Genomic DNA, 25698 nt, shown 5'->3' on the forward strand with positions numbered 1-25698 from the left:
GATATATTGAAGTCATATGGGTAAGTCAAGTTGTATCTTGACTAATTTGTTTGTGACTTACCTGGAAAATCATAATTTGACTACATGTAATAATGTTGTGACTTTTTAAGTACATGTCACAATTTGACTGATAATTTGTGGTTTACCTAATATAAAGTAACAGTTTGGTTACTAATTTTCATATTTTTAGCAATGTTTAAAGTATATGAAGATCATTATATGGCCTTGATTCCTGGCTTCAAATGTTGTGTTAGTTCCACTAAAGGTTTTTGGTTTGATTTACATGCACCACAGGATGAACTTCAGTATGGAGTAATCAGGCAGTTTACATTTTCCTCTGGACTTCAAAGAATGTCTGTGGTATCCAGAAAGTTAAACGGACAGAACTTTGAACTGTACACAAAAGGTGCCCCGGAAATGATAGCCTCCCTCTGCAAGCCGGAAACTGTTCCTCCAGATTTCCAGGAAAAGCTGATGTCCTTTACCAAACATGGTTACAGGGTGATTGCAATGGCGTGGAAGGAATTACCTCCTAAAATCAATTATGTCAAAGTTCAAAGAATACCAAGGTTTGTTTGACTTAATCTTTTTTTCAACTGGAAAATATACATGTATATATCATCCTTTTGACTGGAAGACAGCATGTGATTTTTCGCACTAAAATTATGTTTGTTTGTTGCATACTAAGAAAAGAAAATGTGCATGTCATAGTTTGATAGGGATATTAATTTGTGAGTGAAAGATTGCTATAAAATGGTCAAAAATTGAGCCACCATGAATTTTGATGATTCAAGAGTACTGCTCAAAGCATTGAAATGATAGACAGTCAAGGATGATAAGTACAACTTCAGTATTAATTGTGGCATTGTCTCTGTAGGGAGCAGGTGGAGAAGAACCTTAACTTTGTGGGTCTGATTGTGATGGAGAACAAACTGAAGCCAGAGACCACGCCCGTAATTAAGGAGCTGAGGGAGGCCAACATCAGGTGTATCATGGTCACAGGTGAGTTCAAGGGGGTTTTTGTGTGATATTTGACATTAAATTCTGTATCTATTATGTACCGGTATGTTATACATTTTCACAAAAGTGTACCGGTACTTTGAGACCTTTATATACAGACCCATGCATAATACAGATAAAACAAATGAAAAAATGTTTAAGAAAAAGAGCTACCATAGCAAAAATCTGTTAATTAATGTGTTGTCTTATATATTTTTTATTACATGATTATTTCATTATGTGTGTAGAATGATTATGTGGATACATATTTCTTTTTACCACTATTGGCATTGCCAAGGAGTGTTATTAACATTATTCGGGGCTATTTTTTTTTGTCACTAGGTGACAATCTATTGACTGCCATTAGTGTTGCCCGGGAGTGTCGTATGGTGGAAGCAGCTGACCAGATCATACTAGTGGAGGCTGCTGTTGCCAAGGACAACAAGCCTGCACTGAACTTTGTGTACGCAGACGACAAGACGAAACCGGTGGAGGAGGTGAAAGGGGGTGGATCCGGGAGTTTGATCCAGATTGAGGAGTTGGACCAGGTGTTCCACTTTGCTGTTGAGGGAAAGTCCTGGTCTGTATTGCAGCAACACTATCCCGAGATCTTAGACAAGGTGAATATAACATGGACTGGGATATCACTGATGGTTATAGAAGTGTATTGCCATTACCACTGAATTGGTTTAATTAAAGAATTTATGTTTGTTTATGAAGTTAAAGTTCATTTGCCTATCATTTTTTATGTGTAGATTGCTGTTAAAGGAACTGTATTTGCTAGAATGTCTCCCGAGCAAAAAGGTCAACTTGTTGAATTACTGCAGAATCTTGGGTAAGTGTTCGCAAAGATGAAACATGTTGGAGGTATAATGGTAAACAGAAATAGATGTGATTTTATAAAGAAGATGAAACATTGTGATTTCAGGTACTATGTTGGTATGTGTGGGGATGGGGCCAATGACTGTGGGGCCCTCAAGATGGCCCACGCCGGGATCTCCCTGTCTGAGGCTGAGGCATCGGTCGCCTCACCTTTCACCTCCAAAGTCCCCAACATCGAGTGTGTCCCCAATGTAATCAGGTAAACACTATACTAAATACTTAATATATATGAATGACAATCATGTAAACTTTTAGCTTAAAAAAAACTTAAAATTATGTATTCCCATATACTGTATATTCTAACTCTTTATTTATATCTAAAAAGATTCTAGTATCTAAATTTATTCATTTTAATGATTTTTATTTTCACAGACAAGGGAGAGCAGCTTTGGTGACTTCATATGGTATATTCAAGTACATGGCCTGTTACAGCTTGACCCAATTTGTGTCTGTGTCCATTTTGTACTATGTAAGTAACTGAATAACACCCACTATGTCATGTGTTTTGTCTTTTGTCAAAAAAAAAGAAGTCAAAAGCAATGAAAGAGGTTTAAAGACCAATCAATGTAAATCAGTGAAATGAAAGGTTTCTCATTATACCCCCGTTCCAATGGATGGGGGGGGGGGTATGCTGTTTTACCCTTGGGTGTTTTTTAAGCCTCAATTTTTGAACAAATTTTTGTCACAGATTTCTCAGCAACTCTTAATCGCAGATACTTGAAATTCTAACACACTCTTTGTTAAGGCATGTGATATGGTTGGATTCATTTTTTTCAACAAACTTGGTGTCAACTTCCTGTTAAATGTTGACTTTGTTTATTTTGTATATTCACATCACAGCAGGGGCATCTTTAGTGAGCATTAGCTCACAGATATCTTGTTTTTTATGCAGATATCAGCGAGCTTGACGGATCCAGAATTCCTGTACATTGACTTGTTCCTCTTGTCAACTCTCAGTATTACATGTAAGTTGCTGGTGGTTTTCCTGTAAAAAGGACTTTTTTTCCCAAATACTCTTAATTAAAGGAGAAAAGTTGACATGTAAATATACAAATATATACATGTATATGTATCAGCTACCATCAGTACTTTCAGTGGAATCTTTATCATAATAAATTTTGTAAACATCAGCTACAAGAAATTATGAATTTGATCTTTGATGTGTGTTCACAGTTGGAAGAACTCATCCGTATCCAGAGCTGGCCAAGGAGCCTCCTCCTATCAGCCTGACCAACATCTTCCCCATCATGTCCCTGGTGCTACAGATGATCATCCAGGCAGCCGCACAGACCTTCTGCTTCCTCCACATCAAAGCCCAGCCGTGGTGAGTAAAACTTAGCAGTGGGAAGATCACTGTATTGGAACAAATGGATCAAATTTTTAATTACAAAAATTTTCTAAGCACATATTGAACAAAAATAACATCATTTTTATTTTCTGCTGGCTTATTTACTGTTGAATCCTTATTTACGCGAAAACTTAATTTCGCAATTCAACTACAGGTATTTTGCATCAAATATAAAATTGCAAACACCAAATTTTTATCATGAACCATTAAGTTTATATCTATCCAAATAATAAGATTGAGAATTTAAAATCCGCGAGATGCCCGTCTCGCAATTTTACGCTAATATTAATTCGTTGCGATTAATTAGGAATCTACAGTTTCAGATTACGATTAGACATTGGAATGAAGATGAGACTGAATGGTCATCACTTTTTGTTCCAAAAAAAAGATTTTCATCTTCTTTTTAAAAATCCTTTGTAATGACAATAAGTTGTTTAGATAATTTGCTAAATTCTTGCACAAGAAAGCAAAATAAAATCCACTGTTTTCGCATCAAAGTAGAGGATTTACATGTATTTGATTGCTGCGTACGCAGTAATGGATTAGCATGAATTTGATACATGTACTTGACTCATTCAGTGTATAACATTGCTGCAGGTTTGAACCTTTTGAGGAGAACCCTGATGATGACTACTGGAGCTATGAGAACACCGCTGTTTTCTCCATCTCCACCTATCAGTACATCATTTTGGCTGTCACTTTTGCCAGAGGATATCCGTATCGGAAAAACATGTTTACCAATTGTAAGTTCTCATATTGTCTTACATGTACTTTTGCTCATTAAAAAGTTTGATATGTTTGTTGAAATATTTAAAAAGGATGTCTGCCATTCACTGTAAGTTTTCATATTGTAATACGTTTGCCCATTTGAAGAAGTACAGGAACATATACATTTATTTTATGTTTTTTCTTTGAATTTGATGGAAATGGTATTTGATTTGTATTGTAGATTGGTTTCTAGCAAATGTGATTGTTTGCTTTTTAACAACTGTATGGGTCACAATTTACCCTGAACCCGAAGGATTTAAAAACCTCATGGAGGCAAGTCAAATCTTATCAATATCTCAGCAACTTTTGTTCAAGTTGTGCAAGATCAAAGTCACAGTCTTATACAAGCATAGACATGTATTGAATCTGTGTTTTCAATACAAATGTCTTATATTCATTGGCTACCTTTTTAATGTTTTAATGAATTACTTTTTAAGTTTATTCACATTAATGACAACAAATCATTATTAGCATGCCGTAATATATAAGCTGCAAGTTTAGGTAATGTTTCAAAATGTGTTTCCTGTGTTTGATTACAGCTTCGTCCGCCGGAACAGGTGAGCTATCGCCTGCTGTATCTAGGGATAGCTGCTGCCAACTTCTTACTGTCTGTGCTGATTGAGGTAGGAATATTGGAGATATATCTTTGGAACATGGTGATACATGAAATCTTATAAGAACCCCATGCAGCAATTGCCCAATAGTAAAAGATCTATTTGTCCATCTGACATCACTTGCCCTAATCATTTTTTCTCTCCCTTCACTTAACTTTTTGCATACTTCTTAAATAAAGATTACCTGTACTTGTTGGGTAAATATAGGCAATGAGTTTGGACCAAGACCTTTGTGAAAGAATTTCTTTCTTTATGAGTTTATTTTCTCCAATATGGCTCAGTTTCTATCAAGGACTGCCTGTTGGTAAGGAGTGTGTTGTGAACTTGGACCAATTTTGTTTTCAGATGTCAAGGTTTAAGCAGTCTGCTGTAAAATCTCATTTTGAACCCCTTTTCTCTCCCCTTAATCTATTTACTTAAAAGCTAACCCATTGAGTGCTTTTTGGTTAAAGAATGTGCAGTGATATTGAACTTAATTTTTTTTTGTCCTAATGGCCTTTATTAGACAGTATAATAGTACATGTATTATCTTTCCTTTACTTGCAGACATACCTGCTTGACAATCCATATTTACGAAGCAAATTTTCACGATTTATTGACAATTGTTTCCACCACACAGAAGTGAAGTATAAAACAATCGAAAGGGAAATAACTGAGAATCCGGACTGGCCACCAATAGAATCATCACAAGGAGGCATGGCTAATGGGTACACGCGGTTAGTCAGCATCAGTTCAAACCACGATGGTAGTCTTTACTGTCTCTCCGATTCTGAATCAGATGTCAAGAGCCTCGTTTCCGTATCATCTAGCAAGATAGCACCACCCAACCAACAACTAACGAATGTGGGTAAATTCTCGGTGAATCAAGGATCTCTACCCTGCATCGCTAATGGTGAACCTAATGACGCACCAGGCCCTGTTAAGACTAGTCAGAAGGTGAGGACACTCAGTGAATCGGATGCCAATGGGAAGCTAGGTTTTGTTCCAGGGAACGAGGACAGTATTCTGTCTGATGAAATCACTTCTCTCGCTCATGCAAGATCCAGAGACCAAATATCTAACAGTTCCAATGCAATTCCTCTCCTTGATCCACCCCCGGACAGGAAAAAGATGTTGGATCCCATAAACTCTTAGTGAAAAAAAATACCTATATAATGTTCACAGATTTTTCATACTATTAAATTATTTGAAGATAGAATGTAATTAGTATAATTTATACATGTATATGAAAGTAAAAAAAAATGTATTTAGTATTTTTACAAATTTTTAGAAAATAGAAATTTAGAACAATCTATGCCCATGAAAATCTAGAAATGCTTAAAATGTAATGTTTTTATCTGTACAACAAGTCCTATTTCCAGTGTTGTCTTTATATCTACCGGTACTATGCAATCCACTATGATTCTGATTTCAGGTCGGGGGAAACTTCAAATTCACTTTTCAGTTCTGTTTCTTTCAAAAATCAAACTTTACATACCTTGTCCTTGACCTACCCACATATAGGGATCCAAGGTCAATGTCATTCTAGAATTAATAGTATTTGTACAAATTGGACTGCCATTTATACAGTTAATGATACAATATACAATATGTAGATATTTGAATTGGGCATTCAGTATTCTCTCCCAATCTTGCTGTTGTTCACATTTTCAATCTCTAAGTCAATTTTTACCAAAAAAAAATCACTTGTCAAAATCTATTGTACTTATCCAAAGAAACTGGTGATACAGTTCTTCTGTATTCATCAAATTATATTTTTGTAGATTTTGTTGTGTCACAGATTCAAATTAATATGATCTCAATTTTGCCTTTTTAAACAAAGTATTCTTTGTTGATCGTAGCTTTTAGTTCACTTCAAGAGCCAAACATACCATTCTTCCCATGATGGAGTTTACATGCAGCATTATGTTTTTAAAAAATCACTATATTCTGTCCCAAGATATTTATGCAGCACATTTTTCTTCAATCATTCAATATTTAAAATACCTCAGGGTTCAAACGATGTTCATCAGTAGTATGAAAAAGTCTCAAGATTTCTCCTTTGAAATGCCCCCTCTATCTTGTCAGGTTTAAATACACGGTCTACACAATGTTTACGGGATTTTGCATTGCAACAGACATAAGTACCCGGATGATAAGGTTGAAAAATTGTATGAGGTATTCAGAGTGACTTCCGATTGGATAAAAGATTTAAACTTTTCCTGTTATAAATCTCTGTAAGAAATCTGTTTTCATTCTTGTGAATTTTTAAGAGTGAAAAATGATAATGTGTCAATTAATGAACATGATGAAGATATATTAGATATTTTCCTTTTTATCGATTTCAGTTGCATTTCTTTCATACGTATGTATGTGCATTTTTATTAAAAATCGTCCAAATCTGCTGCATAGATATCTTGGGGCAGACTATAGATTAAAATGATACTTGTGGTGCTGTTTTTGATAGAATTTACATACCATGTACGTTTTTCCCAATATTTCATAATTTTTTTCACTGAAAGATAATTTTTTAGAATCTGTTCGGACTAAATTAGGCTTTTTTGGTAGAACATGTATATTTATATTTTGAAATTCATTCTTTGTTGTTTAGTAGTAGAGCAGTAATTGTTTGGCTGTAAATTTAATTGTTTACATGTAAACTATTGTGTATGCCTATTTTTACTTATTGCTTGACCATCTCTATTTGAGAGGTGAAAAATAAAATTTCTATTCTGATCTTGATGTTGTGAAAAGATGACTACATATATGGTAATTAAATTATTCAACGTATTAAGATTATTGAGATACTAAATATGAAATGTAATAATTATTTTTTTAACTAAACATGTAGTAAACAGTATTCATTGTGTTTTCTCAGATTATGAAATGCCAAAATTATACTGTGTACAGGGTTATTATCACCCCATATAATTTTCGCCTTTCTACACGTGCAAACAGTTTCTCCCTGTCTTCAATTCGCTCATACTCAGTCATGTTTTAAGAGAGATAATTTGAGACATTGGAATTTGCCCAGCCTTAATTCGCTCGCTGATAACAAAGGCGAAAGGGGCAAAAATAAAACGGGGGCGAATATTTCCTTATATACAGTACATGTATATCATTAAGAAATTGTTTACATGTAGAAATGTAGGAATATTATTGATAGGAGGATAAAATCCTGCCTTGTAAGATAAATTGTTTATGTGTAGAAATGTAAGAATATTATATAAAGTAGAAGGATCAAATCCTGTCTTGTAAGATAAATAGGGAAGTCTTTATTTACTCAGATATTGTAATAAATGATCTGATGGTTTTCACTTTTGTGTTCAAAAGTTTTCATCGATTGTTTTATGTACACCCAGCCTTGTATAACACTGTAAATGTTGCCTTCAGTTGGTATCTGCACTATTTATATGATTATTATTTCTATAATTTGCTATTTACATTGTATGCATTTTTCTTATATGATATTTTATTAAGGCATCCACCATTTCTGATAACATAGATATTTACGATTGTAATGCAAGTGGTCAAACTAAATCTACACCATTTGATTCAAACTACTGTATTAATTTACACACCAATTTTTTGGTTTTGTATAATTTTTATTTTTAATTACTAGTAATTTGTTGTTTTTTTTATCTCAAACTCTAAGTTATATTGATAAATTCGGTTTATTTTTGTTTCACTCAGACTCAAAAAAATAAACGCTCAAATTTGATTTAGGATCAGAATTTAGAATTAGTGTTGATCTGTTTTACACTACATGTACTAGTATATGCATGCATGTAGATAGATGGTAGGCAAAACAAGACAAGTCTTTAGACTTCAGCCTGATTTTCTTGTTCATGATTTATCAGTGTCTGATCCAATGTTTACATTTTATAGTCTTTTTTATTTTACCAGGTGTTTATTTATTTCCGTACCCTTGTACTTACGTAGTTCACTATTGATCTTCCGGCTGGTCAAACCAGCCCATTGTTGTGTTTGCTTTTATCACTGCCTGCATATTCCTTTTTTGTAACTGATAGTTTTTGTTGGATTATTTGTGTGCGAGTGTGTAATGTATCATGTATAGAGCATACCGGTAAATTAGAGAAGTCAGTGCTTTTGTGAAACAGATATGCTCACTGGTTACCGTGGAAGCATTTAATTTTATGGGGGTCAATTTTCTGGTATTGTGAGTTTTTTGCTTATTTGTGGGGATGTAATTTAATGATGCATCGGTTTTCAGTCTCAGCAGGAAAAATAAATCTTTTATAATAAGTTTTTATCAAGGTTGTAAATTCATGGGTGAGGGCTACCAACGAATACCACGAAAATTGAGCCACCATGAATTTTAATGATTTCACAGTACTTTCTCATTGTTGAATCTTAGTTATTTTTGTGCTCCTCGTTTATACTGTTTTCTTGTGTTAAAAGAATTTCTGTCTAGAAGAGGTGATGGTACAACATTGTCAAACCTTGATTAATTAACTAGTATTTAAACTATTCAGTTATACAATTACACGCTTTGTATCTGTTATATCAATTACTCCATCACTGTGATTAAAAAAAAAGAAATCTCATTTTCTGTAAGAATGTATATAATATATTGAAGCACAGGGGCATCTTATCTGCTCTGCTCTCTATGACATATAATTTATATATACCGGTAATTATATACGGTATGTCAAAGAGAGCAGAGTGGAAAAGATGCCCCTGTGGTTGGAGCGGGTATTTCTTTTTAGGTGAGCAGCATTATTACATGTTTACATGTTCTGAGCACATTGAAATGCAAATAAAATGAATTAAGTTCTGTTCTTAATGCTGTGTTTGATAATAAAATTTTTACTCAAGGTATTGTTTTGATATCTTTATATCTTAATTTCTCAGAAAAATGGGATAAAGAGGATGAATTGATGCTAGAGATATGAATTTTTTCTTTGCAAATAGAAGAGTTACAATTAATCAAAGTGTTGCATATACTTTGTATCATGTTCTTCTTTACGTACTAGTACAATTGAAGTATTTGTTAAACATCCAAGGTTCTGTAATCTCTGAAATATACATGTACATGTAATATACCATTTAGTTCTGATAAACAAACTGTTGCAGCAAGTTAATCCCTTACAAATATTAGTTGACAGTTGGTAAATTCCAAGAAGAGATTTGAGAAATACGCCTAGCAGTTGCCCCAAACAGTAAATTGATATCTCTAAGACTGATGGAGTTTTATTCCTTATAATGTTTTTCAGAGTGGGATATATTTCTTTAATACCGGTATCAACAAGTAATGAAAACTGTACAATGTATTTGACATTTTAATGCTAAGAAATATTATATCAACCATGTATAATATACATAAACAAACAAGCATACATACATATTTGTCAAAGAAAATATTTCACATTCTCAAATACTTTCACACACATAAAGTTAGCTCACTGTATTATCTGCACTGTCAAACATGTAACATTTCAACAAGTACCTGAAATATCAGCCCTAGGAATTTCCAGGTACATGGAAAAGGACAAGCAAACAGAGAAATTGTTGTCAGCCATTTTATAATTTCTTTCAAATGCTGAATATTGGAAGCTGTATAATAGTCTCACAAACTACAGTCATTTCTGACTTTATATATAGTGTTCTTGTCAGCTCCAAATGTATAGAACACACCAATCTGGCAATGCACTGCCAGTAAATAATCCCTTCTTGTACCAACTCCTGAGTGAAAAAAGTCATTACTTCAAGATTTTCTGTCCTAGTTTTTGTCGCTTTATTTCTCGTTTAGCTTTTATTTTTTCTCCTTTTTCAAACATGGATCTAGTCATGATTCCTGGTGGAACTGGTGCCACTGCGTCATATAATCCCATTTCATTGTATCTCTGTTTAGCAAACTCCACCAGACTCTGTAAAACAATGCAGTTCATACAAATGTTAGAATCCTGGTCTTGGCACAAATTTATCAATAAATGGAATGTCAAAGTTACACATAAATTTCAACATCATACCTGAAAAGTCCTTGGTTCATATATACATATGTCGTGTAAGACTTTTCTGTTTAATTGGACATCTGCCTGCAAATATATATTGCACAGAAATAAGATACAAGTAAAAGTGATCAATTTCTTTGTGTATTCAATTAGATCAGAACAAGACTACTATAAAGAAAAATATATTTTCTTTTAACAAGCATGAGGCAAGATAAATTTAGGATATGATACATATATTAAATACTAAAGATCTTACCTCGGATAAGACTGACATGAATGGGGTATATTCAAATTGGTGTTCTTGTAATGCTGCTGTAATACGCTGGACCCACAGCTGAAATTATCAACACAAAACACTTAATAATAGATAGAATGTAAAAAAAAAAATCAACCAAAAAGCATACATCACACATGGATGGGCATTTTTTTATATTACACTTTAATCCTCAGTGTTGTTGATATTTTTAGTTTGATTAAAAATGTATAAAGTTTATGTACTAGGGTTCAATTATTAGTCTTTTTCGTCTGTATTCAATTAACAATCTTAGATTATTTCTTTCTTGAAATGCTATCTATTTTCAATAAAATTAAGATGCAACATTGCAATAAAACAACTATCTTCTTATTTTAATACCCACTCAAAATTTAAATACTAAGTCAGAAGAGTGCACACTGACAAATGCCTAGGAAATATTATTTGATTATTATCATTAACATACTTGAATTTAACTGAAAGATATCTCAGAAACATCCAAGTTTTGGTTCTCCCAGGTACTCCTTTGGTACAAGGTTTGGCATTTTATTTCTAACCCAAAAATAACTTAATATACAGAAGATTGAGAGGAGTAGAATCAATTTCAGAATGGCAATGCCCTGTGTTTAGTAGCATAATCTGACGTATAATGACTATATTCAGCTTGATTGCTGACTTCAGAACGCTTAGTTGGTAGAACACCTAAATATAGAAAATTAAGGGGGCCCCAAGTAAGTTCAAATCCCAGTCTGATCTGCCACTACTTCTCTGATTCCGTTACATTTGGTCCTGTGCCAAACCCTGGAACTGACAGGTTGGTTAACTCCTGCCAGGGGTAGAAAACTTGGGATGTTGGTCTTATTACCGGCACCTATAAAACCTACACATGTATTTACAAACATAAACATGTTATACACATTCTTCATACTCACAGCTTTCATATTAATTTTCTTTTGATGTCGGTTTTTGGAAGCTCTTTGTAACATTTTCTGGGCTGCTCTAATGGCTATAGTGTAACAGTTCCTTCTTCTGCCATAAAAATGCTGAAAAATACACCATATACATGTACCTATAAAATATGTTTATAATGATCTTTTTTACACATCAGCTGCCGTAATAAAATATAAATAATTATTTCCATTCAAATACTACATTACAAAAAGGGCTTGATGACAGATACAATTGAGAATACAAGAGTAATGTATGAACCAAGTGCAAATTCGGGCCAATTCGTCAAAACATCAACTACAAACCCATGTCATTCTGAAAATAAAGTTCTTTTTGTTGGTTCGATCTGGATGCGTAATTCCTTCATGCATTTTCCTGAGACGATGAAGTCTACCGTACACTTGACGAGACAAGAAAACCATGTTTATATATGTTCTCTGTTATGATTATCACGTTGCAAGGGTATCTTGTACTTTCTGTTTGTTCACTTTATTATTAGGTAAGTCGTTCAAAAATGTGATAGGTATATAAATTTATCTTTTAATAACTTTAAAACATCTGTAAATTTCTATTTTATATTAATCAGAATTGTATCTATTTATTTTATAAAAATAGCCATATCATTGTTTATCAATATATAGAAAAGAATTCTGGGTGAATGAAAAATGAAAGTAGAGTAAGGTCAAAGGTCAGGGATCAGGTAATAGGACCAAGACGTGCAAGAAACCGGCCTTTTAGTCATTGGTGGAGTGTCATCGTAGCTACAGACAGATTAAAAACATGGCACAGCCGACGTGAGTAGCCAGTTTTCTACTACTATTTTACAATCACTATTATTTTCTATATATTTTATAGATGACATTTCCTGTCATGAAAATTTACATGCATTTTACTTGTACTGCAGTATGGCATGATATTCAAGGTTTTGTTTTTTTTAATCACGGATGTAAGAAACAATTTACCTAACTTATCTCGTTAACACTTGATAATAAGGGAATATTATGATGGATACAATTGTCATCACATAGAAATGAAATAATTGCCCTTTAGAATTGATTTATAAAGACTCATAAACAGAACTGATAAAATAAGCTTATTTATGACTCAAGAGATTGTGTTTGTTTGACATTACAGGCATAAATCAATCATACTTGCTAAACTACATAAAGTCATGTACAAAGAATCATACTTCATTCTTGTAATTTGCACCCATTTCCCTCTGAATTTTCAATATTTGCAATTGGTTTTCTATATGCAAGTGAAGCTAAATTTAAAACTGACGTTTGTGGTTAAATTTCTGTTTGATTGAACAACTTTTCATATCTGATGTTTCAAAATGCAATGAAACTGTGAACATAACATAGACAGTAAAAACTGATTGCACAGGTGACAGTTACAATTAATTAAGGCATGTACATGCATGCATGTGCAAAAGTGTAAAATGACAAAAAGACAAAAATTATAAATACTACATCAGAGATCAAGAAGACCTGACTCTCTCCCTGACTTGTTAGCACACATCGGCTCAAATTCAATGTCCAGGGTAGTTTGAAAAAAAAAAACCCAGTGAAATCTTAATTAATTCTTCTGAATCAAATATTTTGGATATTAATGATAACCAGAGTCTTACAAAAATTAGGTGTAATATGTATACTCTGATTAATGATTAACCTCTGTACACAAAGTATTAAGTCCTGTAAACAAATGGTAAACTCTTTCTTCATACACATGTAGATATTTGATAGGTGTGTATATGCTTTAGACCATGATTTAACAAAGCAACGCAATGCAATTACTTTCTTCATCAGCTGGAGTTTATACTAAAAAGTTCATGCATGCGATACCTTTCAACAAATAACAATGATAAACTTTTCCTGACCATTCCCACTGTTTTATTAAAGGTAGAAAACCAGATAAGATTACAGTGTATGGCCTGATCTTTTAAATTTGAGAATGCTGATACAGCAGATTTAATTGTAGCATTGAACATAAACATTATAGTAGGTGTAATTAATTTTGATATTAAATAATTGATGTATGCCCCCTTAAATTGTATGTAGGGAAATTGCATGGACCCCTCCAACTGTCTCTCTGTAGCTTCTACATGTATATTCTGTTGTCAATCTTTTTTTCAAATATCTATTAAGATCAACTGCATTTCAACATAAACATTTTATTGAGGTCCCAAAGTGTTGGTTACACTTGCAGCGCAAATTCTTTCCTATGGTCAAAATTGATCAGATTAAAAAATGAATTGAACAAAAAGGTTAATGGTGAGACAGGTTAAATAGTCTGCCTTTTTGTAAAGGAATTTAACATCTATATAAAGCAACCAACGAGGGAAAATTTCACCCTCAGAAATGTTTACCTTTAAAACACGTCATGATTCCAATTGTGAAAGCTACAAGGGAATTTGATCACACAAAAGATATTACCTTTATAAAATGTCACGAAATCACATAAACTGAATTGTTACTTTGCATGCAATCAAAGTCCAAGGTATCATTTATATTTAAGCACAGATTAGGAAATTTGTTATACTTTTTGAAAATTTTGAGTTTCTTTGCTCAAATATAGAATTTAGGAACTTTTTCTCCCTTGTATTTTTCTTTTCCTGACATCAGTTTTTATTTTAATATATATGTGGGGAGGTATAGCTCATGGGTTGAAAAGAAACTTGGAAAACAGACATCAGCAAGTTTTAACTTCCTGATTAGGGATGTGAGTGTCCATGACTCGGAGGGAGATGATAGATACGCAAACTTCCTGTTTCATCATCGTGGAGAATGTAATCATCCTTTTATCTACCACAGTGTTAAAATCTGCTGAAGTAGGGGGAAGCAAATCTGAAATGTTACACTCTGAGCAAAGACATGCATAGCATTGCTACTGACTAGATCAGCATTTGCAAATCACCTGAAATTCTAATTTGTCACAACTTTTGTACTGGTACATGTATATATTTAATGATTAATTTTCATAACCTATCAAAATACATTTTGTTCCTAAAATTTCGCTTGCACAAAATTCAATTATAAAACCATACGAAAGCCCATTGAGCTCATTTATGTAGGTAAAAAAAATATTTTTTTCGCGAATAAACGCGAAACTTTCGCGATATAACGCATTAGTTTCCCAAATAAACGCGAAACTTTCGCGAATAAACGCGAAACTTTCGCGATAAAACGCGTAACTTTCGCGATATAACGTGAAACTTTCGCGAATAAACGCGAAACTTTCGCGAATAAACGCGTAACTTTCGCGATATAACGCGAAACTTTCGCGAATACACGCGTAAGTTTCGCGAATTAACGGGAAACTATTATATAAATATTGTCATTTCATACAGAACCCATATGAAAAAAAACGATGGAAAACAAACACATTTTAAGTTTTATATAATAAAATACTTATTATTCATTATCATTATAATATCCGTGTTACGTTGATTTATGAAGACAAAATTATCTTTTTTGCATATAGATATTAACACATCTGATAAAACTTTTATCATAACATTTTTATATGTTATATGTCCAAAGTAGATGATCATCATATTACAATTTTCAGTTGTTCGCCGACCCTGTGTTCGAACAGGCATTCATTGATGATCTTTTTCTTATAAAATTGATATAGATTTAACCATCACAAACCTTTTAAATCTTAGTATTAATTTTTAAATGACATATGTGATAAATTTGGAGGACGAATTTACGTCATCTAGATTTGAACAAAAGCTTGAAAATTTCAATTCACAGCTTGACTTATCTTTCTGATATAAAACTAGACGTTAAGTTATGTTGCAGCGATATAATATATATTATAACGTTTTAAACAATGATATCCTTTTGAATTCTAAAATGATACCTAATTAAACGTTTAATTCGAATTAAAATTGTTATAATTAAAATATGTTGCTGCCTCATTTTCAATAATAAAGCGCCCATTAGAATGTGAGAAGCGCGATGCATTATGTTCTTTGAAAATCAGCACTAAGATTTTAAAGATTTCCTACGTTTGAATTTATGTTATTTTGAATAAGGTTAAATCTAATTCATTTACATCTTTATATAATATTATTTTGTTTTATTTAAATTAATATATTTGTATTCAATAATTATTCTTCATAGGGTTTCTTCTATGAAATAACAATATTTATATTTAAGTTTCGCGTTTAATTGCGAAAGTTTCGCGTTATATCGCGAAAGTTTCGCGTTTATTCGCGAAAGTAACACGTTATATCGCGTTTATTCGTTTATTCGCAAAACTAACGCGTTATATCGCGAAAGTTTCGCGTTTATTCGCGAAAGTTACGCGTTTATTCGCGAAAAAAATATTTTTTTTACCTACGAAAATGAGCTCAATGGGCTTTCGTAAAACCAGTGAAGACCGAATCTAAAAATTTCTCATTTTATCGTGTGACGAAAGGTAGTAAAAGAGGAGATATTATTAAACTTGAAGATTAAAAATTAAGTGCCCATGTAAGCTAGAATGAATGGGTGAGCTAGGTGAAGAAAGTGAACTTTACCATATATACTGATATAAATCTTCATCTTGACTATATTGTATGTATAATGCTGATGAGATAGGAGATAAGTTACAGAGTTCATTATTCTTTTTATAGCTTGTACATTTTGTGGAGAGACGGAACACTTGTACCTGATAATAATAATGAAAAAAATGTCATTTGTTGGGGACCATTCTAGTTATTATTTGATGAGGGTGAAAAGTTTTTCATTATAGTTTTATTTGTAGCTATGTATATGTATTCGATGTTAATTTATCAACTCAGCTGTTTTTAATGACCAGTTTGTTTTCTGTTCAACAGAAATTTAATTGTTGATACGCCTCACTAACTATCAAACAAATTGTCGTGTTAAACTTTGTAATCAATACCAAGTCAAAATTTGACATAACAAGTTCATAAAATCAACATAAAGGTCATTGAATTACAATATTTCTGTTTATTTGTCACAGATAGGAACACTACAAATTTTACACATAGCATGAAGGGCAGAATTTTATTATTGTTTGGCATCAAATAAAAAATGCCTGGCTTTGTAAAATGTCAGTTTACATATATATGTGTTGATGGAATAAGCATTAAATCAACTTGATAAATTCAAATTGGAGAGAGAGAGAGAGAGATAGAGAGAGAGAGAGAGAGAGAGAGAGAGAGAGAGAGAGAGAGAAGAGAGAGAGAGAGAGAGAGTTTCAAATAACTGTATTAAGGATGGATGACCATGTATTGTATGCCATCGATATCATTATTTTGAAAAATTTCTATTAATAGGACAAAACATAGACCATTTATACTGTAAATTCAGTATAAAGTACATGTAATTTGGTCTCAGATATTTGAACAAGTTTCATGTTTTTCTTTCTTCAGAGGAGACATTGCTTTGATTGGACTGGCAGTCATGGGCCAGAATCTGATTCTGAACATGAATGACAACGGTTATACAGTAAGACATTGATCAAGTTTTGAATGAAAAAAAAACTCCAATATTTTGCATGAATTCAACAGTTTAAGATTTTTGCAAACACTCTCATTGAAAAGTCTCAGGAAAGAATGATTCATCCTAAATGTAATATACATGTGTCTGATCAATTTGTGATATCGGTACATTTTTAGATAGGAAGGACTGAAATCTACTTCAATATAAGCTTGATTTCACTTATAAGCATGTATAATAGTGCTTTATTGTCAACTTTAAAACATAAATAAAATATTTGATAATTCAATTTTTTGGTCCGAGCTGTATAACTACAATTTGAAATCTTGTTTTTGCAGGTCGTTGCATTTAACAGAACAGTAGAAAAAGTAGAACAATTCCTACAAAATGAGGCCAAAGGTACAAAGGTCGTGGGGGCCAAATCTTTGGAGGACATGGTCAGCCAACTGAAGAAGCCAAGGAGGGTCATGCTACTGGTCAAAGCTGGGCAGGCAGTGGACGACTTCATTCTCAAACTGGTCAGGGGATAATCTATTTTTAGCCATTAAGATATAGCAGGGATGAATCTGTAATTTTTGGGAGTTGATTTTAATCAACTCTCCTATGCAGTTACTCTGGCAAACCGAAAGTGAAACAGTGTTTGGACCTAAGCACAAATCATCACCGCTGACAAGACTTAGTTCTTGAAAATAATAGAAAAATTCGATGTAATGTATGCTGAAGCATTGTTTTTTAAGGAAACTTATCTATACACACTTTGAAAATAGTCAGATTTTATATGATATGAACAATTTAGATATTTTTGTAGTGTCATGTGTTCCTACGCCAGAGTTTGATAAAGTCTCTTTCAACCAGACGCTCGGCTGTCTCCATAAATCTCCGACAAGCAGAGAGGCTCTCTTGCTAGTCAGAGATTAGCGGAGACAGCCGAGCGTCTGGTTGAACGAGACTAGAGTTTGATATCAATAGTGCTTGGATCCATACGAATTTTAGAATTGTTTCGATTACTAATACATAGTTTGAAATCTATCTTTAAATATTACACAACATGATTCATATGGGTTTTCTCGAAATTCTTGTTGGAAAAGTCTAAAAAATTCATATAATAAAAAAGCGCGTAATTCAAAAACAGACTAGAAACTAATTGCCATGCAAGATAATTAAGTTGATTTTAAAATACTAGTAAATGATAATCGATAAAATCAACTCCCGTCAGTACTTCAGTACTTTGATTTTCTGTGGAAACACGCAATTTCTCTGATTTGAAAGTCAATAATATATAGCAGGGATGCAAATGTATTTTTTTTCATGGAAATGCACAATTTTTCTGATTTGAAAGTCAAAATGGACAATCTTTAGATAAGTTCAGACTATTGGTGGATTTTATTGATTTCCTCCTTTTTTGTCCTCTGTCAGTTACATCCTACTCAGTAGTACATTATAACATGGTTATAGTAAAACATCAGGGACAGGCTGTTTTCATTTATAATAAAAATAATTCATAACATCAAATAAGTTTTAAAATCCATTTTTTATAGCAGAGGATTATAACTGACCTTGCTGTAAATATTTTGTTTTAAGTGTGTTTATTTTAACTGTTAGTAATAGCTAACTTTTGGTTGTGAGAAACTGGCATGTATTTAAATCACTGAATAATGTTATCAATACAGTTGTTGGTGAATATAGATGTTTTACATTTGGGTTTTTTTCTTTGGTTGGATGTAGGTACCATTACTTGAAAAGGGAGACATCATTATTGATGGAGGAAATTCAGAATACCAGGACAGTAATGTGAGTTTAATTTGTAAAAAAAAAAACAAAAAAACAGATTTTCATTGAAAAGTTAAAAAACATTTGTGCAGTAATTTATTTATTTTTTGCATCTATTACAAGCTTTTTTTTTTTTATGAAAAATCAAGTAAATTATCGAAGATTACAGAGATACTTATAAAACTTGGATTATTTATCTACTTGGCTTTATTTTTAACTCATGGTTACAGAGACGCTGTAAGGCATTGGCTGCCCAGGGCCTGCTGTTTGTGGGGAGTGGTGTATCAGGGGGAGAAGACGGTGCTAGATACGGCCCCTCCCTGATGCCAGGGGGGTCAGAACAAGCTTGGTGAGTTGACCAAACTGATAACCAGTACAGTATATATTGGTCAAATGATGGATAGTAATTTTGTATCTTGTACCAGTAGTTAGAATTCTGCACTTATATAAAAACGTCGTACTGGTATAAGACATTCTGAAGTACAAAAACACACAAAAAGCATAATTCATAAACACCAACTGCCATTTTTCATGTGAAATATAATACATGTATCAATATACATGTATGAATATATTTTTTTAACATTCATTGTTTTAAACATGAGTTGACTTCTTGTTGATGTGAAATAATAAGTGTTATAATTATTTCTACAAACTTATTTTTTTTTTTGATATTTCAGGCCAGCTATCAAGGGTATTTTCCAGTCCATATCAGCCAAGTCTGGCAATGAGCCATGCTGTGATTGGGTATGTACAAAAAGTCAAGCCATTATCATGGAATACAGCAATTCATTTGGAAATAGGTGTATGCAGTAGGGAAGATAATGTGCATTTTACAGCTAGGATGTAAGAGATGTATAAAGAATAAAGAAAGGCATTTTACTTTTGGCAGTAGGTTAGCTACTAACAGTGTTGAAAGTATGTTTTCTGGTCATCATATGTTGAAAGCACATTTTAACATTGGTGACAACAAAGATGTTCTCTCTCTCATTGTGAAAACAAAACATTATCTGAACAGAACATCTATGAAACAATCTCTCTCTCTCTGTCTCTCTCTCTCTCTCTCATGCATTTACACATGTGACTATTGTTTATCCAGGTGGGCCCAGACGGAGCCGGACACTTTGTAAAGATGGTACACAATGGCATTGAGTATGGTGACATGCAGCTGATCTGTGAAGCCTACCACCTGATGAAGGACGCACTGGGGATGTCCCAGGAAGAAATGGCTGACGTAAGAATCCAAATCAATGCAATCTTGTCCTGTATTTACTTTGAGCCAATTAAATTCAGCTTGCAGATTTATGAGTTCTCTCCCTTCAGCAGAGTTTTTCTGTTTGTTTTGCCGTCAAAGTAGAAAGCTCTGTTTATATTGAGAGTAATTGGTAGTCATTTATTCCTGTCAGAGATTCATTACATTGCTAGCAATGCACAGATGCCAAAATTAGAACAACTTTGTTTTTACTAATTAAATTTACCAATGTTTCTTGAAGTCTCCAGCAGTTCTTTACATTCAGGATTTATAAAAATTAATTAAAGTTAATAATTAAACTATATGTACATCAAGATGTACTTCAGGTTATTTTCTACATTATTCTATTATTCAGACTTTGATGAATAAATGTCCTATGGTGTCTAAATGTATATCTCAGTAATTTGATTTGAATACAATGTATGTTATATACAATTGGATTGGCCATTGCATGTTAAATTACTTCCGCCTGGTTAATCTTGTTAGCGTAATGTTTTGCAGGTTAAAATCAATTACCTCACCAATTTTAGGCTTTAGGAATAATTGAACTCAAGACTAGATGAAAAACGTAATCAGTTCTTAATAGTTGAATTTTCCAAGGGTAATGAAGTATGAGATTTTACGATATATATGTTGATTGAAATATCTTTAGGTCCTGGAAGAGTGGAACAAAGGTGAGCTGGACTCGTTCCTGATAGAAATCTCCCGCGACATTCTACGCTTCAAGGACAAGGATGGGAAGTACCTGCTGGAGAAGATCCGAGACACAGCAGGACAGGTTGGTCACTAGCATTACTCAAGCCTTGAGGACATGAAAGTACACCATAAGGTCCTTACAGTATATTCAAAACAGTTCAGCATAATAGATTAATAGAATATTCTTTTCTAAAAACACCAAATTTTTATTTGTAGAAAGGGACCGGCAAATGGACTGCCATTTCTGCGCTTGAATATGGAGTCCCTGTGTCACTGATCGGTAAGGATGTTACTGTGTTTAGAGGTCATTGATGCAAGAATAATCAGAAATTCAAATTACTCATTGGTATTTGTTCATTTATTTATATTAATGGAAATAAAGCAATGCATGCTTTTTTTACTCTGAACTTATGGTAACTTCTCTCAATACTAATGGGGTAATAACCAGTAGGTTTATGTGTAGAATACTTATTGATGGAAATCTTGATTTTTCTTGATTTGTTTATCAGCTGAGGCAGTGTTTGCTAGATGCCTGTCCTCACTTCAAGGGGAGAGAATTGAGGCTAGCAAACAAATCCCTGGTCCCAGTAAAACCAAGTATGAGGGAGATAAAAAGCAGTTTGTGAATGACATCAAATATGTAAGCGGATAATATAACTGCACATTAGAATATACATTACAAGTTTCCAATTCTTTTGACAATCCTGGATTTAAGTAATATCATTGGATAGGAGAATATTTTAAACCTATTCACAAAACTGATACTTCGACCAATTAGATGTCAGTTGATTTTGTTTTGCAGGCCTTGTATGCCTCTAAGATAGTGTCCTATGCCCAAGGCTTTATGTTGATGAGAGAAGCTGCCAAAGACTTGGGATGGAAGTTGAACTTTGGAGGTATTGCCCTGATGTGGAGAGGAGGCTGCATCATTAGAAGGTTTGTGTTGAGCCGGGAAGCTGAAGATCTGTAGTGTGAAGTTTGTGATTTGTGCAGATGAATTGTTTTGTACAACAAAGTGAAAAAATTGTCATAGAGTAAAATTCCTTTTGTCAAATCAAAATTGCTTGTACCATTTCTTGTGAAACATAGAATCAGAATATAAAATTTCATCTGACTCATTTGTGCATGAACAAAATTGTCTCAAATATCAATTAAGAAGAAGAAACTCATAGTTTATGTACATGCTGTATTACTATCAAGTGATTCTGACTGTTTATCAATAGTTGTTTTAAATATTCTCTTCTTTCCATTTAGTGTTTTCCTAGGTAACATCAAGCAAGCTTTCGACAAGAACCAAAATCTCAGTAATCTCTTATTAGACGATTTCTTCAAGAAGGAGGTCCAGAAATGTCAGGTAAAAAAGACCTTTTTACCCCATTAGTGGCTTTTGACCTACATGTAATTGACCAAATTATATTCTGACTAAGTTATGTTTTGCTGAGGAATTTAGTTGAAAAATTATTTGTCATGAGTATCTAAACTAAATTTGATTTTTTCTAGGATTCTTGGAGGAGGGTTGTGGCCTCAGCTGTGACCTTAGGAATCCCCACCCCAGCATTCAGCACCGCCCTGGCTTTCTTTGATGGATACAGATCTGCTAGACTACCAGCCAATCTCATTCAGGTAAAAATAAAGCCGATTCCTTGCTATTACCGGTAAACATGCAGTTTTTGTTTTATCAATTTCTAGTAGAAGCTAGAATAGAATCATTTCAGACTAACTTGATACAAGATTTTAGTTTTAGCAAAATGATAGTAACAAATGATTTTGAATGTTATTATTGTGATTTTCTTTTTTTAACATTTTTTAAAAACAAATGATATTAGTATGCATAAAATTTACCTTCTTTCTTATAGGCCCAAAGAGATTACTTTGGAGCCCACACATACGAGCTTCTGGACAAACCGGGAAACTTCATTCACACAAACTGGACCGGACACGGAGGGAACGTGTCCTCCACCACCTACCAGGCCTGATCTCACAGCACCGGTCTCTTGTGTGAGGAGTTGATGGGGCATTGAGGGTGAAGGGCAGGGGAGGGGGCTATATCGGGCTTAATCTCATCTCACCAACTGAATACCCGCTGTGTCAAATCTACATCATTAGCGCCATAGTGTTGTTTAAAGAGGAAGTTGTTGAATTTTTCAAACTTGACTGGATATAGAATTATTTGTAGTAATCATTGTTAGTACATACATTGTATGTACACAGATGGGCTTTTTCATATTTTTTCATTTATAGAGGTGGCAATATTTTATCTCAATCTGAACAAACTGTCTTGTATAAGTTTATGCAAGCTATCACTGCATTATTTTTTCCCTTTAAATTATATCAATTCATTATTTATAATAAATGTACTTAATTGTATTTTGTAATAAAAACATACTCTTAAAAATATTCAACAATCTTGATGTTAATTATTGTCAGAACTTTTAAGTCACCTTAGATGGACATATGTCGTAAGGGACATTTTGAGATATTGATATGGGTGAAAGTACATCATTTTCAAAATTTTCACCAGCATTTTAAAATTTCCAAATTACACATTATTTGACCATATAATGCATTTCAAAAATTCTTATAAAAGGTTATAAACGCCCCTCATCGGGACTCAATCTCGGGACTTTCAGATCAGTAGATGACGCTTAAACCAATACTGTCCGATGTATTCCGAGTACCGGTAACAACAACCTGAATTGCTTCAATCCCAAAAATATTTTTCTCCATATGAAATTGTGGAAGGAAAATTACATGAAGTTAGTTTCATTGTGTATTTCAAAAGAAATTACGTTACATTATGAAGGTGTCCCATACATCCTTAATTGCAAAACTATATAGGCCTATATTACCTTGATATGTATGATTTAAATACAAATTAAAAATTCTGGTTTAGCAAAAAAGAATTACATTATATGCTTTACTTTTTCGGTTTGTATGTGAACTCAAAAGTTTGAAGTAATACCAAATTGGAATTTCAAGAAAAGTTTAAGTTTCAAACGCAAAAAAGTGATATTGATTTAGAGTTTTGAAAAAAAAGAAATTATTCGCGTTTATTTTTTTTTCCAAATGTAATGCGCCAATGAAAGTTTCCTGTTCCAAAAATTTACAATGAATTTTAAAAAAGCAACATTTTATTAGGTCGACGTCTGAAGAGATTTTAAACACCTTGTTTATTAAATTATTTTGACAACATATATCTGTTCATCCGAGAATTGAAATTACAGCTTAATTAATAAGTCGCTCCGTAGATGGAGTACCAAATCCCTGAGCAGAGATATCGATCGTTTCTTTCAGAGGCAATTCTTACATACCGGTAAAATAGGCCACAAGTGCTTTTCATAAGGAGAGTTTGCAAATATTTTTTAAATGTCCCTACGGTTCCTGATAAATGCTTATTTGCTAGTTTTACTAAATAAATGATGATTTAATGCAACTACCACCAAAGATGTACAAATTAAACTGTTCATCGTTTCTATTAATCATCTCGCCCTTCTCGTCGTTGAAAATGGATATGTGGTCCAAATTGCCCTTCTCCAATTCTCGTTCAGTGACAAAAAAGCCCAGTCCAAATAGACTTCAAAACAACAAACACTGAACACGGATAAAATAATAAAGATATATGTGACCCATGCATGATAACAAAACCGCGCAAACAAAAATTATTTGTTAAGGTACATTGACAGTCTTCAGGGGTAATAACTCTTTTAATAATGAAATGTTTGAAGTTGAATTTTGCCGAACTTGTGATCGATTCAATAAATTTGAAAATCATTATCACCACTATTTCAAAGGAAACTTCAGTTATATAACTTTATGAAAGGTGGCTGTCAAAAAAGAAAAGCAAATGTATCTATTAGATATCGTGGTCCGTATTTGTAATAACAGCCAGCAATGTCATTGACTGCAAGAGTAAAATCTTATAATCAACTCAACGAGTGAACAGTGGGCGCCATCTCAGATATAAGGAAAAGTAAAACAGGGTCGAACAAAAAGATCCAAAGTGGATTACTCAGTGCTCTCAAGAGGGCAACAGTATCTGGGATTTTTTGGCGGATTTTTACGGACATGATCAGCGCAAAGATAGCGATAAAATTATTAAACATATTGATTCCCAAGTATATATAAATTTAATCAATATAATAAAAAGAGCAAAATGGACGGAGCGTATGGAAATCATCTTAGACAGAATAACTTGAAAGGAAATTTACTCTACGAAGCGCGATAAAAGCAGTAATAGCAATGATTCCCTGATAACTTCCAATCCAAGGGAAGTTCCGGATTAGAAGAGGGGAACAAACGAAGTCCGTAAACCCGGTAAACCGAGAGTTAATGACCACTAGTGAGGGAGATTATTCGCCTCTTGCAGCCAGAAGTCATTTAGTGTAACATTTCTTGTGGTCAATGAAAATTTCCCCGATTTACACATTTCTGGCATCAAAAGGACATTCAGTTATCGCCAACCTAAAGGCGAATTGATTTTTATAGTGAAAGAAGATGTGTTTGTGAAAGGCGACATTCGATCCCCGTCCGTTAAAATTCTCTTTGAATCAAAATACATGTAGTTATCGTAATGCATTTTCAAAGAACATCCATATGTTTTTTTTACAACAATAGAAATAACAATCGTGTCTTACCGCATAAATTCGGTTAAAACTAGATAAAAATGTGATCACCAACTGCATGGGATTAGTACAATGTCAAAGGTTAAATAATTTGGCTTTTATTTTGATGATCTTTGATCTTAATTTTCTTAACAAC

General features: G+C 33.2%; 3 protein-coding genes across 4 annotated transcripts in view; 2 read left to right on the plus strand and 1 right to left on the minus strand.

Annotated features, from left to right (window-relative positions):
* The window catches only part of LOC105345318 (polyamine-transporting ATPase 13A3), a 29087-nt gene extending 19658 nt beyond the window's left edge, over positions 1–9429 (plus strand). For both annotated transcript variants that reach the window (XM_034480662.2, XM_034480663.2), the window contains exons 18-29: positions 295–569; positions 878–1002; positions 1342–1619; positions 1755–1834; positions 1928–2080; positions 2254–2350; positions 2774–2846; positions 3055–3205; positions 3827–3972; positions 4179–4270; positions 4537–4620; positions 5158–9429. In XM_034480662.2, coding sequence (XP_034336553.2) covers positions 295–569; positions 878–1002; positions 1342–1619; positions 1755–1834; positions 1928–2080; positions 2254–2350; positions 2774–2846; positions 3055–3205; positions 3827–3972; positions 4179–4270; positions 4537–4620; positions 5158–5745 — 2142 coding nt within the window. In that variant the 3' untranslated portion in view covers positions 5746–9429. The remainder of the gene's footprint in view (positions 1–294; positions 570–877; positions 1003–1341; positions 1620–1754; positions 1835–1927; positions 2081–2253; positions 2351–2773; positions 2847–3054; positions 3206–3826; positions 3973–4178; positions 4271–4536; positions 4621–5157) is intronic.
* Positions 9430–9877: 448 nt separating this feature from the next.
* LOC105345316 (large ribosomal subunit protein bL20) lies at positions 9878–12258 on the minus strand. Its single transcript, XM_011453429.4, has 5 exons — positions 12072–12258; positions 11751–11861; positions 10822–10899; positions 10584–10649; positions 9878–10481 (listed from the first exon to the last, which is right to left on the minus strand). Exons 1-5 carry the CDS (start codon positions 12186–12188, stop codon positions 10314–10316), a joined length of 540 nt encoding a protein of 179 aa, XP_011451731.2. The 5' UTR covers positions 12189–12258; the 3' UTR covers positions 9878–10313.
* Positions 12259–12414: 156 nt separating this feature from the next.
* On the plus strand, positions 12415–23338 carry LOC105345317 (6-phosphogluconate dehydrogenase, decarboxylating). The gene is made up of 14 exons (XM_011453431.4): positions 12415–12560; positions 17156–17231; positions 17561–17740; positions 18948–19013; positions 19223–19341; positions 19673–19739; positions 20092–20226; positions 20897–21022; positions 21157–21220; positions 21450–21580; positions 21743–21876; positions 22195–22294; positions 22441–22563; positions 22797–23338. Exons 1-14 carry the CDS (start codon positions 12547–12549, stop codon positions 22914–22916), a joined length of 1455 nt encoding a protein of 484 aa, XP_011451733.3. The 5' UTR covers positions 12415–12546; the 3' UTR covers positions 22917–23338.
* Positions 23339–25698: the final 2360 nt, after the last annotated feature.

This window comes from Magallana gigas, chromosome 3, assembly GCF_963853765.1.
Source record: "Magallana gigas chromosome 3, xbMagGiga1.1, whole genome shotgun sequence".
NCBI classification, from domain to species: domain Eukaryota; kingdom Metazoa; phylum Mollusca; class Bivalvia; order Ostreida; family Ostreidae; genus Magallana; species Magallana gigas.